We start from the raw sequence: 24,465 nt of genomic DNA on the forward strand, positions 1-24,465 counted from the left end.
CTCTCAGCTTTGTGCTCTGCCTGTGATGCTTCTGTGCAAGCAGACCATGCATAGAAGTTAAGTGCCAATAGTATCATATCTATTACTTAAAAAAGCATGTGCTGGACAAAGTATTACTTGCAAATGAACAAAAGAAATAGTGCAGGTCTTTTTAATAACTGCTTTCTTCTCTTCCTTCTAGTTTGTCATTAGAAATCTGCAGCTTTTATTTGGAAGTCTTACAACTGAAAATGTTTTCCAGGGAGCTGTATGATTGCAGATTGATAATGCTTTTAACTGACTCTAAGTCTTTTTTTGTAGAAATGAACACTTCATGTAGCAGAGTATCTTGGGTTTTCACTTCCCTAATAAAATATCTATTTCTCTTTCCTTCATTTTTAAAGAATTGATTACTTCTCAGTGAAATAAAACTATAGATTAAAATGGTCAAGGAGGAGAAAATGTGCATTTGGTCTCCTTGATACATAATTAATTTCTTCTTAATTTCTCTGCCCCTTAGAAGAGTCTTGGCAAAAAGCGCAAGTCTGTTTACAAAGTCTCCGTACATTGCAGCTTTTCTGTGAAAGCAACAGTGGAGCTTAAATCACATCTCTGATTTGCTTTAAATGTGTAATACAGAGGTACTGATTGCTGCTAACCATTCTCTTCTTCTGGGTAATGGTGGGAACAGTTTTGCATTGCTCTCTTTCGTGGGTTAGATGGAATTCTTGCTGCCTATGGATGTCCTTATAAAAGCCTTTCTGTAGATCTTGGTTTATGTTCCCCTGGCATTTTATGCAGATGCCATCTATATGGGGTCAAAGCTCTGTGGGAAGCGTGAAAGAGCTGGCCATGAGTCAGTTACGTTAATCAAAATCAAGGAGAAAAAGCCTTTAGTATGATTTGCAATTGCTGTTAATGTTTTGTGTGAGATGTGTTTGTCCTTTAAGGAAACAAGCGCTTTCCTTTTTAGCCCTCAGATTACTCCTTGTTTTCTCCCTGTGTGAAAAGCAGCGTGTGATGTACCATGAGCTGTGCAGCATCGGTCCCTGCAACCTCTCTCTAAAGCTGGGAGAGGAGTGCATGCGAGTTCAGTGCCGGGAGACCTCAGCCTGCTCCGTGCGTGTGCACAGGCGAGGGAGGATGACAGGGATTCTGGCTGCTCGCTCGTTAGGGAAAGAGCTGAGGAGTTCCAGGATTTATGAGTAAGGCTGGCTTGCGCTGCGGTAGCGCCGCATGTGAGACTGCTATGGATGCTTGGTCTCCAGCTCTCTGAGTACCGCTCCAAGTTCTTCAGCTGGAATGACAGTGAGTAGTGACTAACTTGTATTGCTCTTCTCTAAGGGCCTTGTAGCGAGCTGGAGGTGTAATATATGCATGTAGGAGCAAGCCATGGTGTATATCAGCATGTAAAGAGCATATTGGTGTCTGCAGATGTTTTTCCTTTTGATTCCAAGATACTGAAAGTATATTTATTTTCATATAACATTAGGAAACAGTAGTTTGAGGTAGTAAGTTCTTTGGAGATACGACAGTTTAACTCTCTAATGTGAAATAGAGAGCAAAGCAGTTGAAACTTCCTTGGAATGAGATTGGCTTGGAAATAAGTTTGATTACTGTTGCTTTGTATTTTATTTTTAAAATCAGTATTAAGATTCCAGGTGCTACGGTAAGAGGCATGACAATGGGTCATTAATGACAGATGTGGTAACCTGCCCTTTGCTCTCTGATTTTTAAGGTACAATAGCAGCTTATCATCAGTTATTCTGAGTCACTGAGTTCAGAGATGTTTTTTTCAAAAGCTGTTTCTTTAGCAGGGTTCCTGCAAGCATGGGCAGAGGAGAGTCATCATGGGCAGGAGTTGTGTGGGGTCCTTTGTGCTATCCATAAAGTGATAGAATGAATGGCATCCATTCTAGCATTTGAGATCTTGTTTGTACTCACACAGTAAAGGATGTGTGCAGAGAATAGGTGCAACTTCTGTGCTGGAAAGGAAAGACTGTTGTATGACAAGGAAAGCATCCAGCAGGAGCATAAAAGACAGTGTGACATCCTTCTCATCAGTTTGCTTCACCACTTTTTCTGTCTTGCCAAAATGTAATTTACACAACTGATATTACAGCCTCAGCATTTGGCCAATTATCTTAATCTTTTGCTAAGACATTAATAGCCCCATCAAAAGTGCTGTGACAGCCTGTATGTTCGACAGGACTGGAAGTTTGTCACTTAAAGAGACTTATTTTCGTTTTAACTAATTAAATGGTGTATGGACAAATAGAATTCAAATTTTAACCTTTGATAGGAGAAAAAATTTTGTCACTGATTTCAGAGGAATATGATCACCCATGTGCTGTCTCTTCAGGAAATCACCTAGAGATTTTATTTCACTGAGATTTTTTTTAGCACTATGTGTTAGAATTTGGCTGCTTGAACTTGCAAAATGTATCAGTTTAACCCAGAATCAAGCCGTGAAGAGGGAGCAGCGTCAATGTGATGCTGTAACCTTCTTTCATGTTACTTTGAGATGTGTTTTAAAACAAAGAACTGAAACACATCAAGTGGGTATTGTAGTGTATAGCTCCTGAAGCTAGAATGTCAAATTGAGAGTCTCTCTGTGCTAGGTAAATCACTAACTGAGAACTGTCTATCTAAAATATATTTTAAAGTAGATCTAGTATCTCAAAATTCAAGACAAGGAGTATTTAAGTTCCTTAGCAGATGCTGGTATGACTGTTTATTTCAGGGCAGGGTGACTCCTCTGAAGGAATATATAGCTATTGGTTTGAGATACTAGGTTTTGAAGCTACTGACAGTAGCTCAAAAATATTTAATAGAATTCATGAAGGAGAACTGAAATGTGGCTTTTTCTTCTTTTTCCCTTAAAGAAGTGTCTGGTCCAAGAATAGAGTGATTTGTGTCTGAAGTTCATCAATATACTCAGATATTTTTTGTAGTTAGTAGGTAGTGGAAATGGTTATATTTCATTCTGAAGAGCAAGATTAAGAGGTGAACTTGCTGGTGACATTATGAGCCTTAGATGGCACATTTGGAAAAGTGCTTTAGGTTGAGATTGTTCTCTGCATCAATATTTTCTAGTTTACCTAGGGACTCAGAGGTTATATGTAGCCAGTTAAAAAATGTCTGTGACTGGTAGATGGACCTGTAGCAGGTGGTGGAAATGGCCGTGCAGAATTCCGTCTGTTCCCTCTTCCTTCTGGGAATATGCTGTAGGGCTGTTTCCTGCAAATTGGCACATTTCTCTACTGCCTGTAGTATTGAATCCCTTGAAGTTTATAACTCACAATTTATCTAATGTCATAGATAACTTGATCCTATAACCACAAAAGTAGATTTACAATAAAATACAACAAAATTGAATCTGGACCACCCCCTGAGTCTTCCACTTCTGTAGTTGCTCCTCATCATCAATCCTTTTTCCAAAAGAGTTGTTCTCATGCTCTTCATGGATGTAGCAGAAAGATAGCCTTGTCTCTGTCTGGGTCTGAGTGACCATCAGCTGCCAACACAAGATTATAGTTTTCAACAAAATCAATGCAAGAGTTTTTTCCTTGTACAGTGAGAAGACTGGAAATGATCTGAAAATGCACAAATATCCCAGGGTCCCCCAAGGGGATCAGACTCTGCTGATTTCTTCATAACTTCACTGTGTAGAGAGAAGCAGAAGTGGCATTTGTGTGTCAGGTTTTCATATGGCTGAATGTGGAGAAATGACCTGAAAGAGGCAGGGACATTGATAGAACTGTAGAAAACTGCAATGTTGAAAATGCTATTAGGAAATCTTGTTTATCTTCATGCTGGCTATGATTCTTTTCCTGAACTGTATCCTCTAGAGCTTTTAGTGTGGTTTTTAAATGAGTCAAGTGATGAGACTTCAGTATTTTGCTTGGAAAGAAAACAAAAATTATTTCACAAGGAAGAAAGGCAGATTTCCACTTACGATGAGTCTTCTAGGAGGTGTGTTAATTTACAAGTTTAATCAGACATGTATGACACAGTTCTTGTTCCTCTTATTGATGCTTTGTGTTTTTGTTTTTTTTCCTGGTGTTTTTTCCATGTAGGTTTGATGATTCCAGTCTTTTGTGTGGTGGAGCAGTCAGACGCCTCTCTTGAATACGATAATCGAGAAGAGCATGCTGAGTTCGTTCTGGTTCGCAAAGATGTGCTCTTTAGCCAGCTGGTGGAGACAGCGCTCCTGGCTCTGGGGTATTCCCACAGCTCTGCAGCTCAGGCACAAGGTATTCAATAGTTTTTTCCCACTTCTCTGCACTGCAGAAGACAGCACACCTGAGGTTGTTTGATGTAAGGAAAAAGTAAGAAAATTGATAGCAAATCTTGAAAGTGTTTATATCAGTTGTGTTAATTGCTTAATCCTAAACTAGGTGCACAACAAGCCCTACATTTTTAGCCTGCCTAGAAAGCTTGCTGAAGTGTGAAATCTGGTGATAATGATCAGTCAGGATATTCACGGCACACTTGTTCTGTATCATGAGGCAGGTTGCTGCTTCGAGGAAGTCAGCACAGAAGATAGAACCTTTAGGTGTACAGCTAGATGGTATCCAGTATTCCTCTTTGTATCAAGGCAGTTTTGAACAGCATATTGTAGTTTTTAATTTTTTAAATTATGCATTGTAGATAATGGTTACATATATATGCATGCTGTCTTTATGACAAATAGTTGTAGGACTAAATGTGCAGGCTGATTTCTGTTTTCGCTTACCTACTATATTGCTGTAAAACCCTTTATAGAGCTCCATAGTCCCTTCCACTCAGAGATGATTCTCTGTTAGCAGCAAAATCTTAAAATAAACAAAGCTTTCCTCTCTCTACCCAAAATATAAGCTTAAAAAAACCCAAACCTAAAATCGTAATCTTGAGGGAAATGGGCAGGAGGTGGTGGGTTGGGAAAAATCTTTCCAGAATGAACTTGGAATTTCAAGAGGCTTTTTTATACTAAACAGGTTATTTCAGTGCTTATTCTTTTGCATGAGAAGCCTGTAAGTTTGTTTTATCTCCGTATCACCAATAAAACCTGTGCACATTTTGAATAGCTTAATAGCAATTTGCCTGGGGATTTGAATTTTGTCTGTTGATCTGTTTTGTATGGTTAGGTATTTGAATGTTGGAACAGAAGGAGCAATGGTGGTGTTGAATCCAGGAGTTCCAGGCAGTGGTTAATCGCATGGGCTCCTTGTGCAAACTTCTTTCCAAGCAGGGTGATAATGATTCATTTCCTCTGTCAGACTCTGGTCTGAGAGGCTCAGGTTCTTCATACAGACAGAGCTTATGTACATGTGTTTATTTACACAATATGGTAGTAAAAACCCTGCAAGAAGGTAGTTGTTTTGGGCTTCAATACAAAATGCTTTGTGTCATCTTAGGGACTCTTTTTTCCTGAATGTAAAAGGTCAGCATATCCCACTGTTTCCATCCTGGTGAGCCAGCTTTCTGTTTGACAGCACTATCCATCTCAGTTAACACAGTTGCCCAACATGTTGCGAGCTAACATGTGGAACATGCTGCATTAGGTGGCCAAGATTTGATTCTTGGCACTTGTGAAGGGGAACGGGCTTTGCAGAAAACCTGCTCCAAGGGGACATGTCATCCAGTGCAGTGACCCACGCTGGCTGAGCATCTCGCTCGGGGGAACCTCGCTTTTGTGGCATCGCTCTGTTGTGAGAATAGAGAGGAGGAGACAGATTGACTCATGAAGGAAATTAGTCACTGTGCAGGGAGGAAATGGCCACTGAGCTTTAACAATGAGCAGGTTCAGATACTGATCTGTCGCTTGATGTGCTGCTCAAATATCTCCACTAGAAAACAGAAATTGAATCTCTAATTATTGCAATTAGTCTAGAAGAAAAGACTAAGGTATTTTCATCTTTAAGGCAGCAATTACATTCCTCTAGGCAACATCACATGGTATAATATTTAGAATGACAGAAAATAACCTTAAAGATCCATCAGCTAACAAATCTCTTGGTCAGGTTATTTACCTTCACACTGAAGGGCCAGTCCACCAGTGTCTTTTAGGCATCTTGAACAAATACTGCAGACCATGCTGATCTTGAGGTATGAAGCTGAAGTATGCAGCATGTTCTGTAGTATTTTGCCTCTGTGCTAGCTGTCTGTAAGCTGAGGGGTGAGGTATAGGCAGAGACGGCCAATAGATTTCTGAGATTATTTTGTTTAATGCAAAGCTTTATAGAGTACAGTGTGCTAATTTGTTAACTAAGGCTGACCAGAAGTGTGCTACTAAATTGGTATTCTAAGGATTTATTTGGGAACACAACTTTCTCATGCTAAAAAGGTGGGGAAAATAAAGCTATTTACTTCATTCATTATGATTGTAGGACAAGTCTGCTTTTGTTCTAGTGCTTGGAATTGATTTCCATTAGCACAACATATTAATAAATGGTCAGTTCTTTTTTATGATCAACTGAATTACAGGGTCTGCATGAGAAGTTGAAGGTCCTCAGGTGCATTTTTAAAATGCTCTTGAGCATCATGCTCTGCAAAGCAGTGACATGAGGAAGTGTCCCCATGTCCTCCAGGAACAAAGTAAATGGGTTTGTCAAAGCTTTGGTATTGTAAAAGCTGTCTAAGCTGTAATTTAGCATGTAACACCTTTTGAATTGGGGAAGTGTTTCATTTCGGCCCCGTCTTTTTTTGGGGGAACTGCAATTTCACTTCATCCTGCGAGAAGCGTTTTGCTTTTGCCTTTTCTTTCTAGAACAGGGTCTGCTGTGGCAGATAGAAGGGCGAGTTGGGCAGGATAGAAGAGCTGTGGCAGCAGAGAGAATTGCTGTAGATTTCTCACTGCCTTTGCTCTGCCTGCAGAGCTGCGGAGGTTCGAGTTGGTGTGTGCCTCATGTGCAGCCCTGCCTGGTGCTTCCCAGCTGTACAGCAGCACAGCAGAGCCTGGCTGGCATAAAGGGAACATGGCACCGGGTGGTAGGTGGTGTGTGCCGAGGGGGCCGTGTGCCTGGAGGGGCCCTGCTGGCCTGGGCTGCAGCCTGGAGCTGCACAGCTCCCTGAGGAGGTGATGCTGTGTCTGAACATTTGATCTGTAGCACACACACACCGTTGTCACCTGGCCTGAGCCTCATCTACTGACTTGTGGTCACTCGCCTTATTGTGGATCATTTTTATTCCTGCATGCTAGGTAAATTGGTAAGTTGTAGCACAAACAGTGTTGAGACAAGAATGGATCAGGACGTATACATGAAGGTGGCCCCATGCCTCCCTGGAAGAAGCTCATTATTCCCATACAATTTGGGCAGGACACATTTATTCCACAAACAGCTGGTTCTGATTTTTTGTTGATGGTGGTGGGAGCAGAGACTTTTCCAGCGAGTGCTGCCCTCATGAAACTTCCCTTTTCTGACAGGAGCTGTGAAATTTCTTCTGGAACAGCATGGGAATTTGTTAACAGCTTGGCACTGGGGTGTGAAAGTTGGTGGTGTAAATGGCAACAAAGGTTTAATAAACATTTATGTATTTTTCTTTCATCACTTGAGTCTACACCTGACAGTAGGGAACCTGCTGCATGGGCCTTTTAGAGAGGAAAAGAGTCATGCTTTAAAGGGACACCTGTTCTATATGTGGTTTAATAAAGTTTACGTGCCCTGATATTAAATTTTTTTTTTTTTGTGGGTAAGGTATTCTAACAGGGCTATGCAAGAGAACGGAACTGATGGGAGGTGCATAGAATACACAGTGCTGAGTGCTGGGACCAAAGTAGTATGAAAGTAACTGCAATCTGGTGTACCCTGCGTGCAGTCCTGTGGCTTTGGGACCTGCTGTGAAAGCTGATTCCCTCCTCAGTGTGGGGTGGAAGAAGAACAGTGTTAGTTTGATGCTTTTAGTATCTACTTTCTTACAATCCATGTGAAAAAGAAAATAGTGTGAAGTCCTGTGGATATACATTTTTCCTTTTGACCAGTTGCTTGTTAGCTGTTGCGGGTGTGTACATAGAACTTACGAGCATTGTCTGCAGAAGTTAGCAGAGCTGAATGGATCATTGAAATGGAGTTTGTCCTCTCAGGTACTTGAGCTCGGTGTGTTGGCAGGGCAGAGTGGAGTGCCTGCCCTGACTGCTCTCTGGGGGCAGCTTTAACCAGGCACTGACAGGCACAGACAGGATGGTTGCTTGGTTAGTTGCTATGTGTGGCCATGACAAGGAAAGGGGTGTACAGAAGAGTGAAATGGTGCTCAGATGTCAAGCTGAACAGGAGGAGGAGTGAGAAAACAGTGGAGGGAAGTTAACACAGAGCAAGAGATCCTTCCCATCCCTGTCACTGTAGAGGTTGTCAAGCTCTGGTTCTTAAGCAATGCGTTACCTTGAGTAGAGCTGTTGCAAGGGGCAGTGCCTTGCATTCATGCCTCAGAGGCCTCTCTTCTTGTGCTCAGTTTCTTCTAATGCTGTCTACAGACTTAAGAGGGGGGAAAAATTATGCTTGCAAGGAGCTGTGCATGGGTGGGTGGAGTGAAAGGCTGGAAGGAGAGGTTGGTAGTGGTCAGTGGGGAAAGTGTAGTACAAGAACAAGAAAGGAGTATCTTGCCTTGCCATGTGGAGTTGCAATAGCTGGACACAGAGGTGAGTGATTCTCTCTGGGGATTGTGGCTTAGTGAGCCGAGATCAAGCGGCTCAGCCCTGTCAGCTTTGCATCACTGGAGTGGGAAAGAGGAGAATTCTGTTGAGCTGATCAGTGCCTGGCCAGAGTAGCTGACACCCAGAGGAACCTCAGGACCTACTCCAGTTCTACTCCAGCTGCATTGACTGTGAAGCTCTGATATTGCTTGTGGTGCAGTTTGGCTTCAGTGCTTCTACAGAGAACTGTGTTCTGGAGCACTGATGGAGCTGTCTTTGCAGTGAGCTGCTATAAGAGAGAAAGGTGGCTTTTCTGAGTGTGTAGGAAGGAAACCAAGGCACAGACAGGTTAAGAACTCTCCTCTGGTGCACATGGCTGGGGCGGGAAATAACCCAGACTGCAAGTGTGTTCGTTTTCTTCAAAGGTTTATGTGCGTGAGCTCAGCCCTGCTCTCTGCTGTTAACTGGAGGCCCCTCACGCTTGTGGCCTGTGTTTTAGTATTACTTCAAAGCGCAGGCCAGATCTGTGTGATATGGGGCTGTTCAGTGAATCTGTTCAAGCCCCAGGCTGCTGTGTGCAAGAATGTGGCAGCCACAGTGCTGGGCTCCTCCACTCAGACTAGCCTTTGTGAGAGCAGCATGACCATCTTGCCCCTTATGGGATTATAACCATGTGTACAAATATTTGAAGGGTGTAAATACCGATTGGAGAATGGATTTGCCTAAGCTGGTACAAGAGGGTAGGGCTCTGAGGCAATTGGAAGGACCTGAGCAGATGATTAGTAGGGAAAGATCCTGTGAAATATTCCCATCTGTGCTGTCTCCAGAACCACAATAGCTTCCAACTGAATGTCAGGTAAAGGGAGAACATACCAGCTGGGGGCTGTATTGAACACACACGCACAAGCTGGTTTTATATTTCTGTATCGAGAAAGGTACAGTAAAAGTGTGGTGAAACCCTGCTGAACTGTGCTTGATGTATACACCCAAGTTTGTTGTAGCTGGGAAGGCCAGATACACTATTTTCTACACAAGTGCAAGGTAAAAGTATGGGAAAAATCAGAGGAAACCTGAGTTCAGGTTTCTCATGTGAATAATGTGCAATAAATTACAAGGCTGCTATAATCTGGGATCTTCTGACCCCTCAGCCCGCTGTCACTTTTGTCTGAGTTGTGGCACCCTATTCATGTGATCAAAGACATTCTAGTGAGAAGAGTTTAATAATAGAGAGACATTGGTGATAGAAGACCGTAAATAACAAGATGATACAGTGATCAAACAGCTAAATATTGGGTCACTTACTGACTGTCACTCCTTACTGCTACTTCTTACTTTTTCATTTTAATAGAGACAGCGTGTTGGTCTTACCTAAGAGTTGTCAATCCATGGAAAGCCGCTGTATTTCTCTGAGCTCAAACTCTCTTGACATGGACTATTCTCACCCTACTAAATGCATATGATTAAAAACAAAACACCCCAAAGCAAATGAAAGAAATCCACCCAGCTCTCTTCACACCTCTTTTCATCAGTTAGGTTTTATACCATCTCTAATTAAGACCTTCTTACCTTTAGTAATCCCCTTTGTCCCCCTTGCCTCTACTGGGATATTTGTAATGGGCAAACTCTCCTTTCTTCTCTCCAGTTTTGCAGGTGGCATTATAAAAGACCCAAGTCAAACAATTTAACAGTAGTGTGTGTGAGGGGTATGGCTCGAACCAACATCTTGCAGTAAACTCTGCCCTGCAATTCCATGACAACTTGTCTGAGATTGCTAAGCAGACTGGATTTCTTGCAGTGATACTCAGCCATCCAGATCAAAGTTTTCCTTGTAAAAGCTGCTCTTTCTTGAACTGTTCATTGCTTGAGTTGTACTCTTTGTCTTTCTCCCTGACGTTTGAAGAAAGAAGGCTAAGAACTTCTCAAATATTTATTTCTCTCCCTATATACATCATTTACCAGCAAATCACTGTTTTGTCTACCCTACAAAACTTCATGACAACTGTAAGTGAAATTCAATTAGCTGGAACTATGAGAGAAAGTCACGTTTTAATGAGAATATTGAAAACCTCTTGGTTCTTTGTGGGTTTTGATAGGCATTTCTGTGCATAATGGACACAGGGGTTGAAAGACACTGTTGTTAAAGGTTCAGCATCTCATGCCATTTCAATTAAAGCCCTAGAATTCTTTTTAAGAGTTCCTCAGAACTCCTAAGAAATCTTACATAAAAAATAAAAGAAGCAACGAAGATCGAGGCTCCTTATATTTGTAGGCTTTGCTAAAATTAGGGTCACATTTTTTATGGAAAATGTGGCATATAAAGAAATGTTAGAATGTCATATTTATAGATACATAAATGGAATATATTTTAAGTTTTACTTTGGTTTATATATATAAACATATATGATATATTTATAGCTTAGTATACACACACTTTATACATATACATGCATGCATATATATTTATATAAAAGTGTAATATATATGAGGAAGCAAAAGCTCAGAATTAAATTAATTATTTAATCTCAGATTACTTGTCATCCTTATTCTCCATTTGTGCTGTTATATTATATAACCTCATTATCCAAACAGCATAAATACATGAGTTTTTGATAAACTCTCTTTGAAAGTCCTTAACTTCTGACTAGTGGTCAAGAAGTGTCTGTCTTTCCTTTTCTTCTCTGCCATCCCCCTAAACTGACGTACAAAAGTTAGCATGTGGTATTGGCATTCAAATCCCAATATATTATTTACAGGATTCTTGTGATGGAACAAACCCTTCTACAAATAATAATCTATTTTTCTAGATGGCAAACATCTGGGTAGTATAAGTAAATGGGTAATTTATTAGTGTTTGAACAGCTTAAAGGAGGGTAAGTAGAGGTAGTCCTGAACAGCTCAGCATTTCTGACGCTGCTTTCCGTCTCATTTGCGGTCTGTGACTGAGCACAGCAGGCTTGTAAGCAGGAGAGGGGGCAGGGGGAAAGGAGGGAGCAGAGTGGACACAATGGGCTTTGGTTGTTCCAGTGAGACACCCTTTCATCCTTCTCTCTGTGAGACCCCACATACCTGCAAAGGGCATTTGGTGTCGAGTGCTTTGGAGCAGCGCACCGTGTTTTGGTGACAGCCCCGCGGGCTCCAGTGAACCTGTTGCAGAGGTGTGTGCTCCATTTGTTTGTTCCGTGGTCATAATGGATCAAACTCGCACTGTGCTATGGGAAGAAATCATTAAACCTTTTGTTCTTGTCTCCTTTGTTTCTGAGCAATATTGCACAGGCTATAACAGTGAATCAGTGCTTTAGTTTGATGAGGGCCATGTTCTTTAATGCTTTCCATTCACTTTATGTGGCAGGCTGTGTGCGAAAAGATAACACTACAGGACAGGTTTCTTGAAGCTTTGTACTCTTCAGGGAAAGATTTGCCTGTATTCTGCCTGTGTTATAAACCAGTGAAGAAATGCTGGGGAAAGGGAGCCACAAGCTTTTTTGTGTCACAGCGACCATTACAGTAGTTTGGGGTGAAATAGAAATCAAGTTCACTCTGAAAGGCCTATGTGTACTCAATTAAAAACTTAGATCAATGTGTAATAAATTCAGATTTTTCCTGTCTCCTTTCCAACCTCTCAGCTAAACCCACATGTCCGAGAAACACCAGCAGTTTTGAGTAAAACTGATAAATGGTCTTTATTAGTTTTAATTAAAAATAAAATTTTGTTTACTCATTTTTTTTTTTTTCTTCTTCACGAATCTGATAGTGATGCAGTGCTCTACTTAAAAGTGGAAATAAATTAGGTTAGGCTGGGTCTTCCCCTGTCCAGAGAAGGAAAATGAGGTGCAGTTAACAGCCTGTTAGCTAGCAAGATAAATATTTAAACATGCAGTAGGATGAGCAGAGCAAAGCTTGGTTCTGGTTAATGTGTTAGAGTAAGTTTTTCCCCCTTCCTTTTTTTTTTTTTCCTCCTTTCTTTTTTTTGATTTTTTAAAATATTCTTACCTGCTGAAATTTTTTTCCATTCCCTCCTCTAGATAAGGGAAGCAGCATTTTAACCCAGTGGCGTGAACGGCCTGGTTTTTGTTCCAGCTGCAGATTGCCCTGCCCCATCTGCCTTCCCCACAGGCACACAAAGCCGAGCCCACCCCCGGCTGCTTCTTTCTTTAACCTAACAGAGGTAGGGCACATCCCCCAGATTGGCTTCTGCTTATTTAGAAGTAAATCCCACCTTTCAGAGTCCCTGGTTTGCCTCGGGTGTGCGTTCCCTGTGCAGCATTTTTAGTGGCTATGCTGCTGAAGAGAAAGCTCTTTCTGCTGGCTGGTCTGTCTGAAGTCCGTTTTTTATCATCAGTGCCCCACTCTGGATCTTGCTACCTGTGTTCAGGGAAATTGGTTTGAGCCTGTGGAGAGCAAAGGTGCTTGGCTCCAGGGCCTCTGTCAAACTTGTGGTGTAAAGCAATACTTCTCAGTCCCCTTTAACCATGTAGACAAACTAAGCATGAAAACCATTTTGTTTTTAAACTGAGAACCTAACAAAGTAGGCATAGAAAATCGGAGGGTGCTAAAAATGTTCCCTGGTTTAAAAAAGCAAAAGAGAGGCCAACACACTGACCCCCTGTTCAGTGTCTTCCTTCTCTTCAGGAGAGATCCTCCTGGCAGTGACAGCAAAGGGTCACTTCAGATGGTTCCTCACCGCTGTACATGAGCATTGTAGAAAGGACCTGGCTTTAATCCTCCTGGTTCTTACTGGAATATAAATGAAGCTGTCAATCAGCAGCTGTATTTGATGTTTGAGTCCTTTCATACCGGCTGAATTTTACAAGGGCGTTCTGCCCTCCTGCATTGTTTGTCATTGGGGGTCTGCAGCAGATTAAATGGCCACATTTAATGGAATGGAATAGGAAAGGATGAGCAAAAGACTGCTATTAGTGACCTCCTCTTACCTCCTATCCTGCTCACTGGAAACCCACTTGGAGAGTACCGATGAAGATTCACATTCAAGCTATGTCTGAGAGAAGTGGGTGTGTGTACCCTCCTCCCATCCACTGAGCTGCCTGATTGTTCAGGGTGCGTGTCTCTTCCTTGCTTTACTGGTGGAGGGCTTGCGGAGAATTGCTCTTACTTTGTCTTTTGACCAGTAAATGACATTGATTTATCCAGATAATTTAAAATAATACATGTTTATACAGGTGTGATTAAAAAAGGCATTGCATGAGGTTGGATGAGATGAGGTTGGGGCATTTTTCTCTGTGTATTTATGGGCAATTTTATTTTCAACCTTATCCCAAATGAAAAATTATTCTAGAATGAAATAACTGTCAATAAAGCTAGAATAGCCCTGGGATCTGGGGTCCGTATCTCATTCTGTTTTTACTTCCCGTACTGTTTTGTATGTGTAGCACCTTTGTCTTCACCTGGCTGTTTCCAAGTTACCAACGAAGAGTTAAATTCAAACAAGTAAGCTAGGAGGAAGATGAGTGTGCCAGTCAGGATTCACAGTTAAATTGCTTTCATACTTTGTTTTTATAATATATTTGCTGCTTAGCCACATTTTGGCCTTTTTCCTTTTTCTAACAGAAAATCATTATTTGGCATAGCTAGTAGATAATTCCTACTTTTACAGAGACAACACCATGCTAAAAATGTCCCTTGGCATAGGGATTGTTAACTGATGGCAATTTGTCTGCCTTTCTGAGTAGGTTTTTCTTCGGCACCAGCTATAGAATCTATGAAATAGTCTGTGGGAGAAAAAAGTGTTTATCTTGTCTTGAAACTGAGACTGGACCAAATGCTTGAGGAAAAAATTCTATCAAATAATGAGCTATAGATAATACTGTATTTTTTCAAGATTCTGGAAGGAGATGCTTAGGCAGTATTATGTGGCAGTCAGCATGAGAAAATTGGCATTTTGTTAAATGCTACCATAGAATGTGCTTGAAACGTCACTATTTATATATCTGCGTATATAGATAACATCAATTACATATTTTTAAATGTTGGTGATGGGTCTAAAAGCTATATGCATTACAAACATAAAAGTTTCCTTTTCTGTAGCATAACCGTGGAGAACAAGTCTTACTTTTCTCCATCTGAAAACCATATTTATTTGAATAACAAAATGGAGAGTGGTATTTTGTTAGTAATATTAATAGAGGTTTATTAATATTTTATTGTGGAACTTTCAAATAAAGGACTACACCTACTAGAGTTCTTTTAGGGGGTGAAGTTGTTTACCTTTTTGATATATCTATTAAAATAACATAGCAACACCATATATTTGCATTTTCTGATCACTAAAGTCCTCCCTACCATAAATGTGTATGTGAAATTGAGAACCTAATTAAAAGATTAACAGCATGTACAATAATTTACCCAAAAGGCATGTGTTAATTTGTTAAAACACTAAAGATCTTTGTGCCTTCTATTTTGATGCTATCAAAATATTTTCCGTGGAACTGGTTGAACCTGGTCCCTTCGTTATAAATTTTCTGCAGAGTAAGACAATTTCATATCTAATTGCATAAGGAATTATAAATCATCTTTTCTAAGAGACCTATGACACTAAAACACAGAAACAAATAAAATGGATTTGTTCTAGTACAAATGAAGATATATGGCAGTATTTTTATTACAGACACCATTTGTTTGGGCTGAGTGTCTGAATATTTTACAATAAGTTGCAAGGTGCTATTTGTCGAGCAGCCATTCTAGCAATGCATCTTAAGGTGTTTTGCAACTAATTGCCATGAAAGGAAGAAACCCAAATCAACAAAACCCAGGCCCACCCATAAAATAAAACCCTATGCAGAACGAGATAAATCTGTTCCAAGGGAAATACATTTTATGTGCGTTTATTGAAGTGGGATCTGCTTTGTGGATCAAACATACAACTTTTTTCTTGTTCACAGAGCAAAGACCTGTTGATTCCAAAAGTGTGCTTTAGCTCAGCAAAAAAGTGACTTGCTGCATGTAAAATGATTTCCAGCTAGGTAAGAGAGGTTCTGCTGTGTAGACTGGAGCACACAGATGAAGAATTTCATGTCTGGTTTCTCTTGGGGATGATGTATAGAACAGTTTGCTGGATGTGGGGCATTTCCCTGATGCAAAGGGAAATGTAGGTCCTGCCCTGGCTCCATTGGTGTCACACAACTGGAGGGGATGCCATTCTGCTGCACAGTTAGGACATCCCCCCCTCAGGTGGAATCCTGAACAACTGTGCCTTCCTGCCTTGAAAACACAGTAGGTTTTGTGAACAATGTAAAAAAAGCTTTGGAAACAATGGGGTGTTGAACATTATCAAGTGACATAGTAATCTGAGAATTGAATATTAACCTTATGGCAGAATTCATTAGAAGCTGGCATTTATTAAAGACTTGTCTTTTGTAACTTTTTATAGAATTATATATATATATATATGTGTGTGTATAGAATTGTGTTCTGGCATTGAAACTTTAAAATATTGTATAGTACATTTGCCATTTTGTACTGCACTGTGTCATTGTTGGTGCTAATGCTGTTTGAATGTTGCTAAACATCTGTTTAACCAGCTTCGATTAAACCCTAATACATCATTTAGTGCAAGGAACAAATTAATATTAAACTGACCTTTGGAGAGTTGAATTAATAAATTTATCAGAAGGATTAGTTTGGAATTGCATAACAGAGACGTTCCTTTATTTATTTCTTTATTTATTTATCCAGAAGTACTTTTATTATGAAGTTTACTAATGCAAAGCTGCTTCTCTTAAGCTGACTGTTATTCCTAGATACTAAAAGATCAATGCCAAATTGTCTAAATCCCTATGTATGGATGGATTTGTGAATTTTTGTAGGAGGGTGCCAAAAAGGTAGTATGTCACTTCATAAAGGTGAGTAGGAAAGAAATGTAATAATTTTAGCTAGAGAGTTTCTGTGTTCTGGTTTGACTGGTATGAGATAAAAAATTTAACATTTATGGTGAAATGTGGATTACCCTTTTAAAAAAAAGTGTGCCTAATAATCCAAAGTGATTTCAATAAAAAGGTTAAGGCACATTTTTGTAATCATACAAACGTGGGATTTACTTTTTTTCCCCTTAGCTTTCTGTAGCTCTGTATTAAAACTTTATTTTGCAAGAACTTCTCGTACTTCACAGTTTTGAGTGTGTGTCAATACAAGAAAGCAGAGAGGGAGAAAGCAAAAATGAAGAGAGACAAGTTTTTCTACACTGTGTATAAAAGCAATGTCGTGATTTTGTGAGGGATTTCAGTGTGATTTTTGGTAGTGTAGTAAGCACTGGCACCAGGCCACTGAGGTCCAGTAAATCCTTGTCCGACTCTTCTCCTTGCTGACCAGAGTTGGGATGGAGTTGCAGGTACAGTCCTGGCACTGTGGTGCCCCCAATGTCAATTTTGTGGAAGGAGGGGCTGTTACAGAACAAAATTGTCACCGTACATCTTCAAGGCTTCTCCTTGAATCCTTATCTTTTTTTTAATCTGGGTCTCTTGTGCACAAATTCACATTTTGCATGTAAATGTGAAGGAGATAGAGAAATCTTAGCTGCAGATGGAAAAAAAAAACCCTCCAGTGTCTTCATATTTTAAAAAAATCCAGAATTAGAAGGAGATAAATTTATGTAGCCTTTGCACCATAATAATATGGCAAGACCTGACACAAAGCCATAAGGCTTTTTTCACAGATTCAGTTGTCTGGAAATTGTGCAATGCTGTTTAAATAGAATGTCTTTTAATAGATCACAAGAAATTTAAAAAATACATTAAAAAAGTCATGTTTTCACCACAGATTACATGATGGCAGTGTTAACTCCAGTGCAGTTAATAGAAAGCGTGTACTTTGTTTTCCTTTGAGTGCTTAGCATTTTAGCTAGATTTTATCTGGTCACGTATCCAGGAACTCGGTATGGATGCAAGCTGCTGTTAACTGAACTGTGTTTAGGACTATTAAAACCATTGTGTGTGCAGTATGGCAAGATGTTTATCTAAATGTGCATTTGCAGCAATGTTGCCGTGGCATGTGTATCCTGTAGTAGGTGGGCAGTCCACATATTTTTAGGTACAAAACCTAATTGGTTGATGACAGAATAACTTCTTATACTGGCATAGCATTTATCTTTTACAAAACCTGCAGGTATTTTCCCAGGACAGTTGAGGGGTGCAGTTTGTCACTTAACAGGGAGAAAGATGGAATATATTCTAATTTTGTCGTGGAGCATTGGCCCATTGAGTCAGGCCTTGTGTCGTAGCAATTTCTCTATATAAAGGAAGGCTGGTCCTGGTTTCCCCTATTTCATACACCTACTGAATGTCTTTTTACATCCAGCTAGTTGTGTGATGTAGTATTTGGGGGGAAGAAGATGCTGTTTTATACAAGGAGTGATAAGTTCAAGTCTAGAAGCAAAAAAAAAATCCCTTATTTCTGTGCTTGATGGATTAAGTCTTTTATATAACATGTTTTATAGCAAAAGGGCTATGTTTGTACAGAAGGAGGTGCCAGAACGCTAATAGAAGTATAGTAGCTCATCTGATGGGTGGGACAGAGTTCTGTGTGCTGTTCGGAAAAAAAATTTAACCCCGTGTAGGAGTGTAGTATCTGGCATTGTTAATTCTTGACATTTTGTTATATTTCTGGGGCTCTTGACAAGGGGAGCTTCATCTTCTCTGTAAAAATTTAATTTGTAAAGATAAAAAAAAAAATTCTTAGAGGATTCCATCAGAAGCTTGTTAGCATGATCTTGTCTTTGGCATGAGAACATGGAATAGAAAAGAATCCAAGCATTTTAATTTGCTGGGAACAAAAAGGAGCTGGTTGTTAACTTTGGGATGCAGTCTTGCTCTCTGAAGCACATTACTTTGCAGGCGTGCAGGCATGTGACAGTGTAATCGTACTTGGGGCTTGCTTAATTTCAAGCATGCCTAGGGCCTCCTGTGGCCCTTTTGTTATTTCTCAGCCTTTGGCACCAAGTGTCAGTGGGGGATGTGTGGAGACAAGGAAACGAGAGAAATGGATATTAGAATTCAGTAGCAGATTTAAATTAAGCAGAAACCTCAGTATGTTATAAACTTGTAAGGCTATATATACACTATGGCATGTGGCTGGACCATAGTTATGCTCAGCAAACCACTGAATATTATAGGACAGTTCATACGTTTTCTAATTCTTTCCAGAAAAAAAGAGGATTTCAGTACGAAGTAATACCTTGTTATCATATTCCTAGCTGTTGGCAGCAAAGCAATTTGAACTTTCAAAAATAGCAGATTAGATATTTCCCTAAAACTATACATATTATTTAGCATCTTACAGATGTTCTGGCAGAACAGCACATGGATTGGCAGAAACTGGGGCTGGAAGTGACTTAAGGGAGCTAATAGTGTTTAGTGAAGGTTATGGAAAAGCACAGCTTTCCAGCAGATGTCCTGTGAAGAGAGGTGAGAAAGGAGCAGAGATGCCAAAGCAGGAACTGCTCATCACGAACATGACTTTTTCAGCCAAGGGAAGTCCAGGCTGACAATGTCATTGACAATGTCATTTGCATCCTTAGTAGGAAGAGTTAAGAATAGGAGTGAAAAAGCTGGTAGCAGTAGACATAATGTTCTGACCTCTTAAAATGTAAGCATGAGGTGCATATCTCAGAGAAAAATACTTCTCACAACGGTGGAAACTGGAATCAGGGTTCTGCTACTATTGTAGTAGGGCCAACAATGGAACTAGAAAGTTTTGTCTTGGTGTGAAGACTAGGTGAAACAGGAAAATTAAGTGGGCATCCAGTGCTGTGATGTAGGGTCCAGAATCAGCTCACACAGTGCTGTTAGTGTTCATAGTTGTTGGTGCTGTAGCTTGAATAAGGGATTCTTTACCAGAAAATTAAGCTATGTTTTCAGTTACAAACTGTAAATATAAAGTCAAATGCTTCTGAAGTCAGTGGAGTTTTTGATTTCCACTAATGCACTTGAGGGCAGAGGTTGAAACATGATTTTTGTTTCCAGATGTATTTCAAGCTGTATTTCAAACTTGTTTTGTATGAAGAAGTAAATAATGTGCTGTGAGGTGGGTTAGGATCATAGGCAACACAGGTTCACACAGTTTTATGTATATTAGCTTGTTTAGGGTGTTCTATCCGTGTAAGTTCTCGGCTGAATCCTAATATGGAAAAGCAAACTCGATACAGCTATTCTGGAATGAGTTATTTAGCTACAGGAGATATAGTCCAAAGCCATTTTACTACAGAACATTTTTCCTTATATTGAAAGCCATCCTTTTGCAGGATACTTTTTGATTAATGATGTTCAGAGTAATTTGATTGTTATTTCTAATATATCCTCAAAGTTTGGGTTTGGGTTCTTGCTTGCTTATGTGAATATCTGAGACACAGTGACGAAGACTGGGACAGCAAAATCAGGATTGCCTGTAGTAATCCTCCTGCCACTTCAGAGTCATGGAGAAAGCCTGTGTTCTCAGAGGCCAGAAGTGTGGGAAACTCTTCAGACTGAGAGTAAGGAGCCATGTGTGTCTTAATATATGTAAGCTTTGACTTGATTTCAAGTACTTCCCTTAAGACTGGAGGAAGGACAAAGCTGCAGAGGAGGGAGACACGTGAAGCCTGGGGTTAAGAGCCTTAAAGTAGGGTAAGGTGTTGCTTTAGTTGTCTGTGTGTGTCTGTGTTTGATTGAAGGTGGGAATAGTAAATATCCACCGTTTTGGCAAGGCCTGAGAAGTTTGTTTGAAGTAGTTTTGAGTGTGTATGTAATGTAGGAAGGTTTTAAAAGAAGGAGAAAATAGTTGTTAATTTGGACTATTTGTGGTTGAGACATGAACACTTGCTTGTAATAAGGACAAACACAGTAACTTTTTCTTTACAGAGAGCTTTTTAAAAATACTAATTCAAATTAAGATTCATATATTTTGTGAGGTTTTCAAATAGCGGGGGAAAGCAGGGTATCCTATCTGACTTCATCCGTATGTAAAGATGGTGCCTTCTTTTCTGTGAAGCTTAAGGTAAAAGAGTTTTGGTTTTAAAGCACAAGGTGGTTAGTACTTGTCTTTAGACTTCTAAATAAAAAGATTTTTATTTTATTAACTTTTTTTTAATTTATTAGCAAGGTGCTTATGGAGAAACATTCATCGGAAGCTTTAGAAATTGTAGGAGATTTATGATGTCATATGATGTCATTACAGCAATATGCTGCATTATAAAACTTCAGAGCAACCACTGCTGTACCACCAGGGTGAATAATGGAGCATTCATTCACTCCTACCAAATCCCAACATCAGATATTCCACAGGTTCTCTTAAAACAGAAATTGTGCCTGTAGGAACATGTACTGAGAAGTAATGTTTCAGAGAGTATAATCAGAGTACCTCAAAAAGAGTGGTAGATATTTATATTTATTTTTTAATTCCCAGAAGTAAAGAAGATGTGTTAAAACTGCACAATAGAGATTCTTAGAGGTAAAGGCTCTTCATATAGAAGTGCTGAAAAAAATCTTGGCTATCTCATGGGCATCTGGTGAGAAGGAACACTAGAGGCCAAATGCTGCTCAGTTACACCATCTTATGTTTGGAGTAGCGCCAAAGACGAGCGCTTTCCCTGCTGTGACTGGACTGGGGGAAGTACAGCTCTGAGGGGTCTGAGCAACCAGTGACTCTACTCTAAACCACACATAAAAGAAGTTTAGCAATCTTGGACTGTTGAACAATGATTCATTTTATAATATGACCGCAAAATGTAGCTGTGTTGGTAATGATTGCTTTAAACAGCTCGAGAAGCTGAATGAGCAAGGAGAAGTTGGGATTACCCTTAGCCCTACTTAAGTGTCCTTGTTGGGCTGGAGGTCAAGGCTTCTTGGTATAACTTTTGCCCTGGGCTGCACAGGCAGGCAGGCAGGGCAGAGCTCTGCTGGCAATAGACAGACAAAGGTCTCATTCTTTACTGGTAAACGTGCTTTAACAGCCACCAATGTATACTAATACTTAAAATGAAAGGAAATGTTAAATCTGCTGCATGTTGCTTGTTCAGGATGTTACCAGCTGTATGGCAAATACATCTATAGTAGAGGAGGGAGAGGAAGATGCAAACAACTTTCATAGCCATCCTTTCATATCTGTAATTACATCCAGACTTAGCAGCGGTGTAATTTCATTTTGCAGAAGAGCGTGGCAGCCCTTGAAGTGAGATTTGTTGGTGTTCAATCCCACACGGCAGAAAAGGTCCATTGTGCTCTGACCTGCTTTAAAACAAACCATACTAAACCATGCATGCATACTCAAAGGGTCCCCCCTTTTTATAGACAACTGCCATTTGTTGCAAGGGTTGCTATGGCAAACCAGGACAGAAAATGCTGTCTTGATGTTAAAGTGAAATACTTAGAAATTGTAAGGAGACAGATTTTGAGAATATAAATTAATTAAATGGCAGTAATTGCATTATTGCACTATCTTGCCAGTGAAATAGCTATTCCTGTGAGAATCTATTACTGTGTTAGGTGTTGGAGCAGAGTGTAATTTTTTGAATGTGCTCTAGGTTTTCAAAATCTGTCTTTGTGCTTTTATTTAATTCTAACTAGTGATAAATAGTAGCTTAGCCTTGCAAAGGTGATCATCATCCGGCATGCTTGAGTTGCTAAATCTGTAAGACTGAAAAAACATTTGCAGTTTGGGCTTTAAACTGAAAGAAATAGCTAACTATAACCTCACCAATCTGGCCTACACAGCTGCTGGATAGTTTGCCAGGCTGTGTTCATTGTCTTTGGATTTGGACAGGAAATGTTGCGTTTCTTCCAGATAGAAGTCCTACAGCTGTCTAATGTGCCTTTTGCTTCTTGGCTGCTGGAGGTGCAAAGTGTCAGGCAAGAAGAAGACTTCCATGGGACATTACTTCATTTGAGAGAAAAAGGAAAAAAAAACAAGCCTGTTTTATGTTGCTTGTCTTGTTTGACCCCCTGTGTCCTGAGTACTTAACAGGTCTGACCTTGTTGCAGTTGCGCCCTTCTTAAAATCAGCAATGAAACAATGAAGAATAAGCTTCAGAAACAGAACTGATAAAATGGATGCTGCCTAGTGTCTTTTTAGTGCAATTTAAAAAGCTGCTTGGACTTTTCTTTTTTGCCTTAAATGCTGAAACAAAACACTGTCCTTACATCCATAACAGTTATTTGCTAAGTTACTTCCTTACATTTTTAAGTGAGACCGTGTTACTGTCCTTTGATAACATTCAGGGAGAAATGAAGATTAAAATGCTTGTTTCCCACATCTGAAATAGGACATTCAGATTTAAAAGGAGAAAGAGAACAAACCACTATATAGGGAAAGAAATGAAAAATGTTTTTTGTAAATGGATTACCTTGGACCATGAAGAACCTTCCTCAGGGTGCCCTGGTGAGTGAAGTCCTTTCTGTAGGTGTTCTCCAAGCATCTCTGGTCTTGGCTCAGTCTTGATCAGTCAGCCTCTGCTTGGCTGAATGCAGGCACAGGCCGGTGGCTCTGTGCTGATTATGCCAATATTGCCGGTTTTATGAATTGACCATCTGCTGTTTGCTTTTGTATGCATTTAAGAATCAGGCAGGAAGAGCGCTGGCAGTAGCCTAGGATTAGTACCTGCATCAAAGTTCAGCAACTCTAGAATCTTCTCAGTTTTGCCACTGCCAATTGTCTTCAAAAAATCATCTTTAGTTGTCCTACTAGTACGGCTTGCTGCAGGTGTTTGTGCTGGTTAACAGAGGTAAATGTGTGCTTCTGTCAAACTTCCAGGGTTCATTTTAGTACACCGAGAGTATCGTTTTGTACGCTCTCCTTGGGTTCCTGAGTAGGCAGTCGACTGGCCAGTGCATCCAAGGAATGGAATGTGACAGAGCTTCTGTGTTGTGGATTGAATTTTACAACTTTGGAAGAGGGACCAGCAGCTTCCCAAATGGGAATTTAATAAAAGAGAAATGTAAAAACGTTTCTAACTAGTTCATGTCAGCATCTTAATCTGGAACTGGCCGTGTCTAATGCAAGATGCTTTTCATGCCATCGTGTTTGCCAGCTACCTCTTAGACTAAGGCATCTGTAGTGATTCAAGAGTTCAACTTTGTGTTAGAAAAAGAAAGGCACTTGTGCAATATCATTAAAAGCTGAGCCAATTTTTTTTAATATTACTTACTTGAATCTACTGTCTTTCCTAGTATTTTGTGAGGCATTTTTCTTTCTTGTTGCATTTATTGTTATTTAATTGAGAGGCTTTCCATTGCATTACCCACCTTAAAATAATCTCATGTTCAAGGCTAAAATTAAGGAGTTCTGCAAACCTGGATATTCTGATGGTCACTAATGCAGATGACTGAGTGCTTTGAAAAGGAGTTTTTTTTCCACTTACCAGCTTTTCTTAAAAATGACAAAGAACTAAATAATTTTGAAAATACAAAAATGGTTAATTGTAAACTACTTTTTCATACATGTTGCAGTCATTCCTTGTGGGTAAACGTGCATAAAACATTGTAGCTACAACCACAACATTCATGTTTATTAGATGCTTTTTTATACTAACTCTGCATTGTAAATGGATAATATTTATCTTAAATGCTATATTTTTCCTCTATGGTTACAACCACAATTAAACAGATTCCCTGTGTGGAATTATATCCCCAACTTACCCCAAGGTATTTTTAAAGTTTTTGCCTAAATGATGTGCATTATTTTAATTACAGCGCATAATAATTATCTGGAAGGTATTGGTTATTATGTCAGTCCAAGGTGGCACTTAAGTCCTTTTCTTCTCACAATTAACAGAATAATAATTGTTTCAAAGGCAGGCAGGGATGTGAACCCCAGTTAAATCCTAGCAGACATGTCATTATCATAGCAGGGGAAAGCAAAGGAGCGGGTCCCTCCCTGGGCGAAAGCATCGGGAACAA

At 39.9% G+C, this 24,465-nt stretch overlaps 1 protein-coding gene across 3 annotated transcripts in view; it reads left to right on the forward strand.

Moving 5' to 3' along the window:
- The window catches only part of SATB2 (SATB homeobox 2), a 133,322-nt gene that overhangs the window by 19,813 nt on the left and 89,044 nt on the right, over window positions 1-24,465 (forward strand). For all 3 annotated transcript variants that reach the window (XM_088059060.1, XM_005519919.3, XM_088059059.1), the window contains exon 3: window positions 4,059-4,235. In XM_088059060.1, the coding sequence (XP_087915186.1) occupies window positions 4,059-4,235 (177 nt within the window). The remainder of the gene's footprint in view (window positions 1-4,058; window positions 4,236-24,465) is intronic.

This window comes from Pseudopodoces humilis, chromosome 8 (genome assembly GCF_049639895.1).
Source record: "Pseudopodoces humilis isolate 2021_Gansu_Grassland_sample_001 chromosome 8, ASM4963989v1, whole genome shotgun sequence".
NCBI classification, from domain to species: domain Eukaryota; kingdom Metazoa; phylum Chordata; class Aves; order Passeriformes; family Paridae; genus Pseudopodoces; species Pseudopodoces humilis.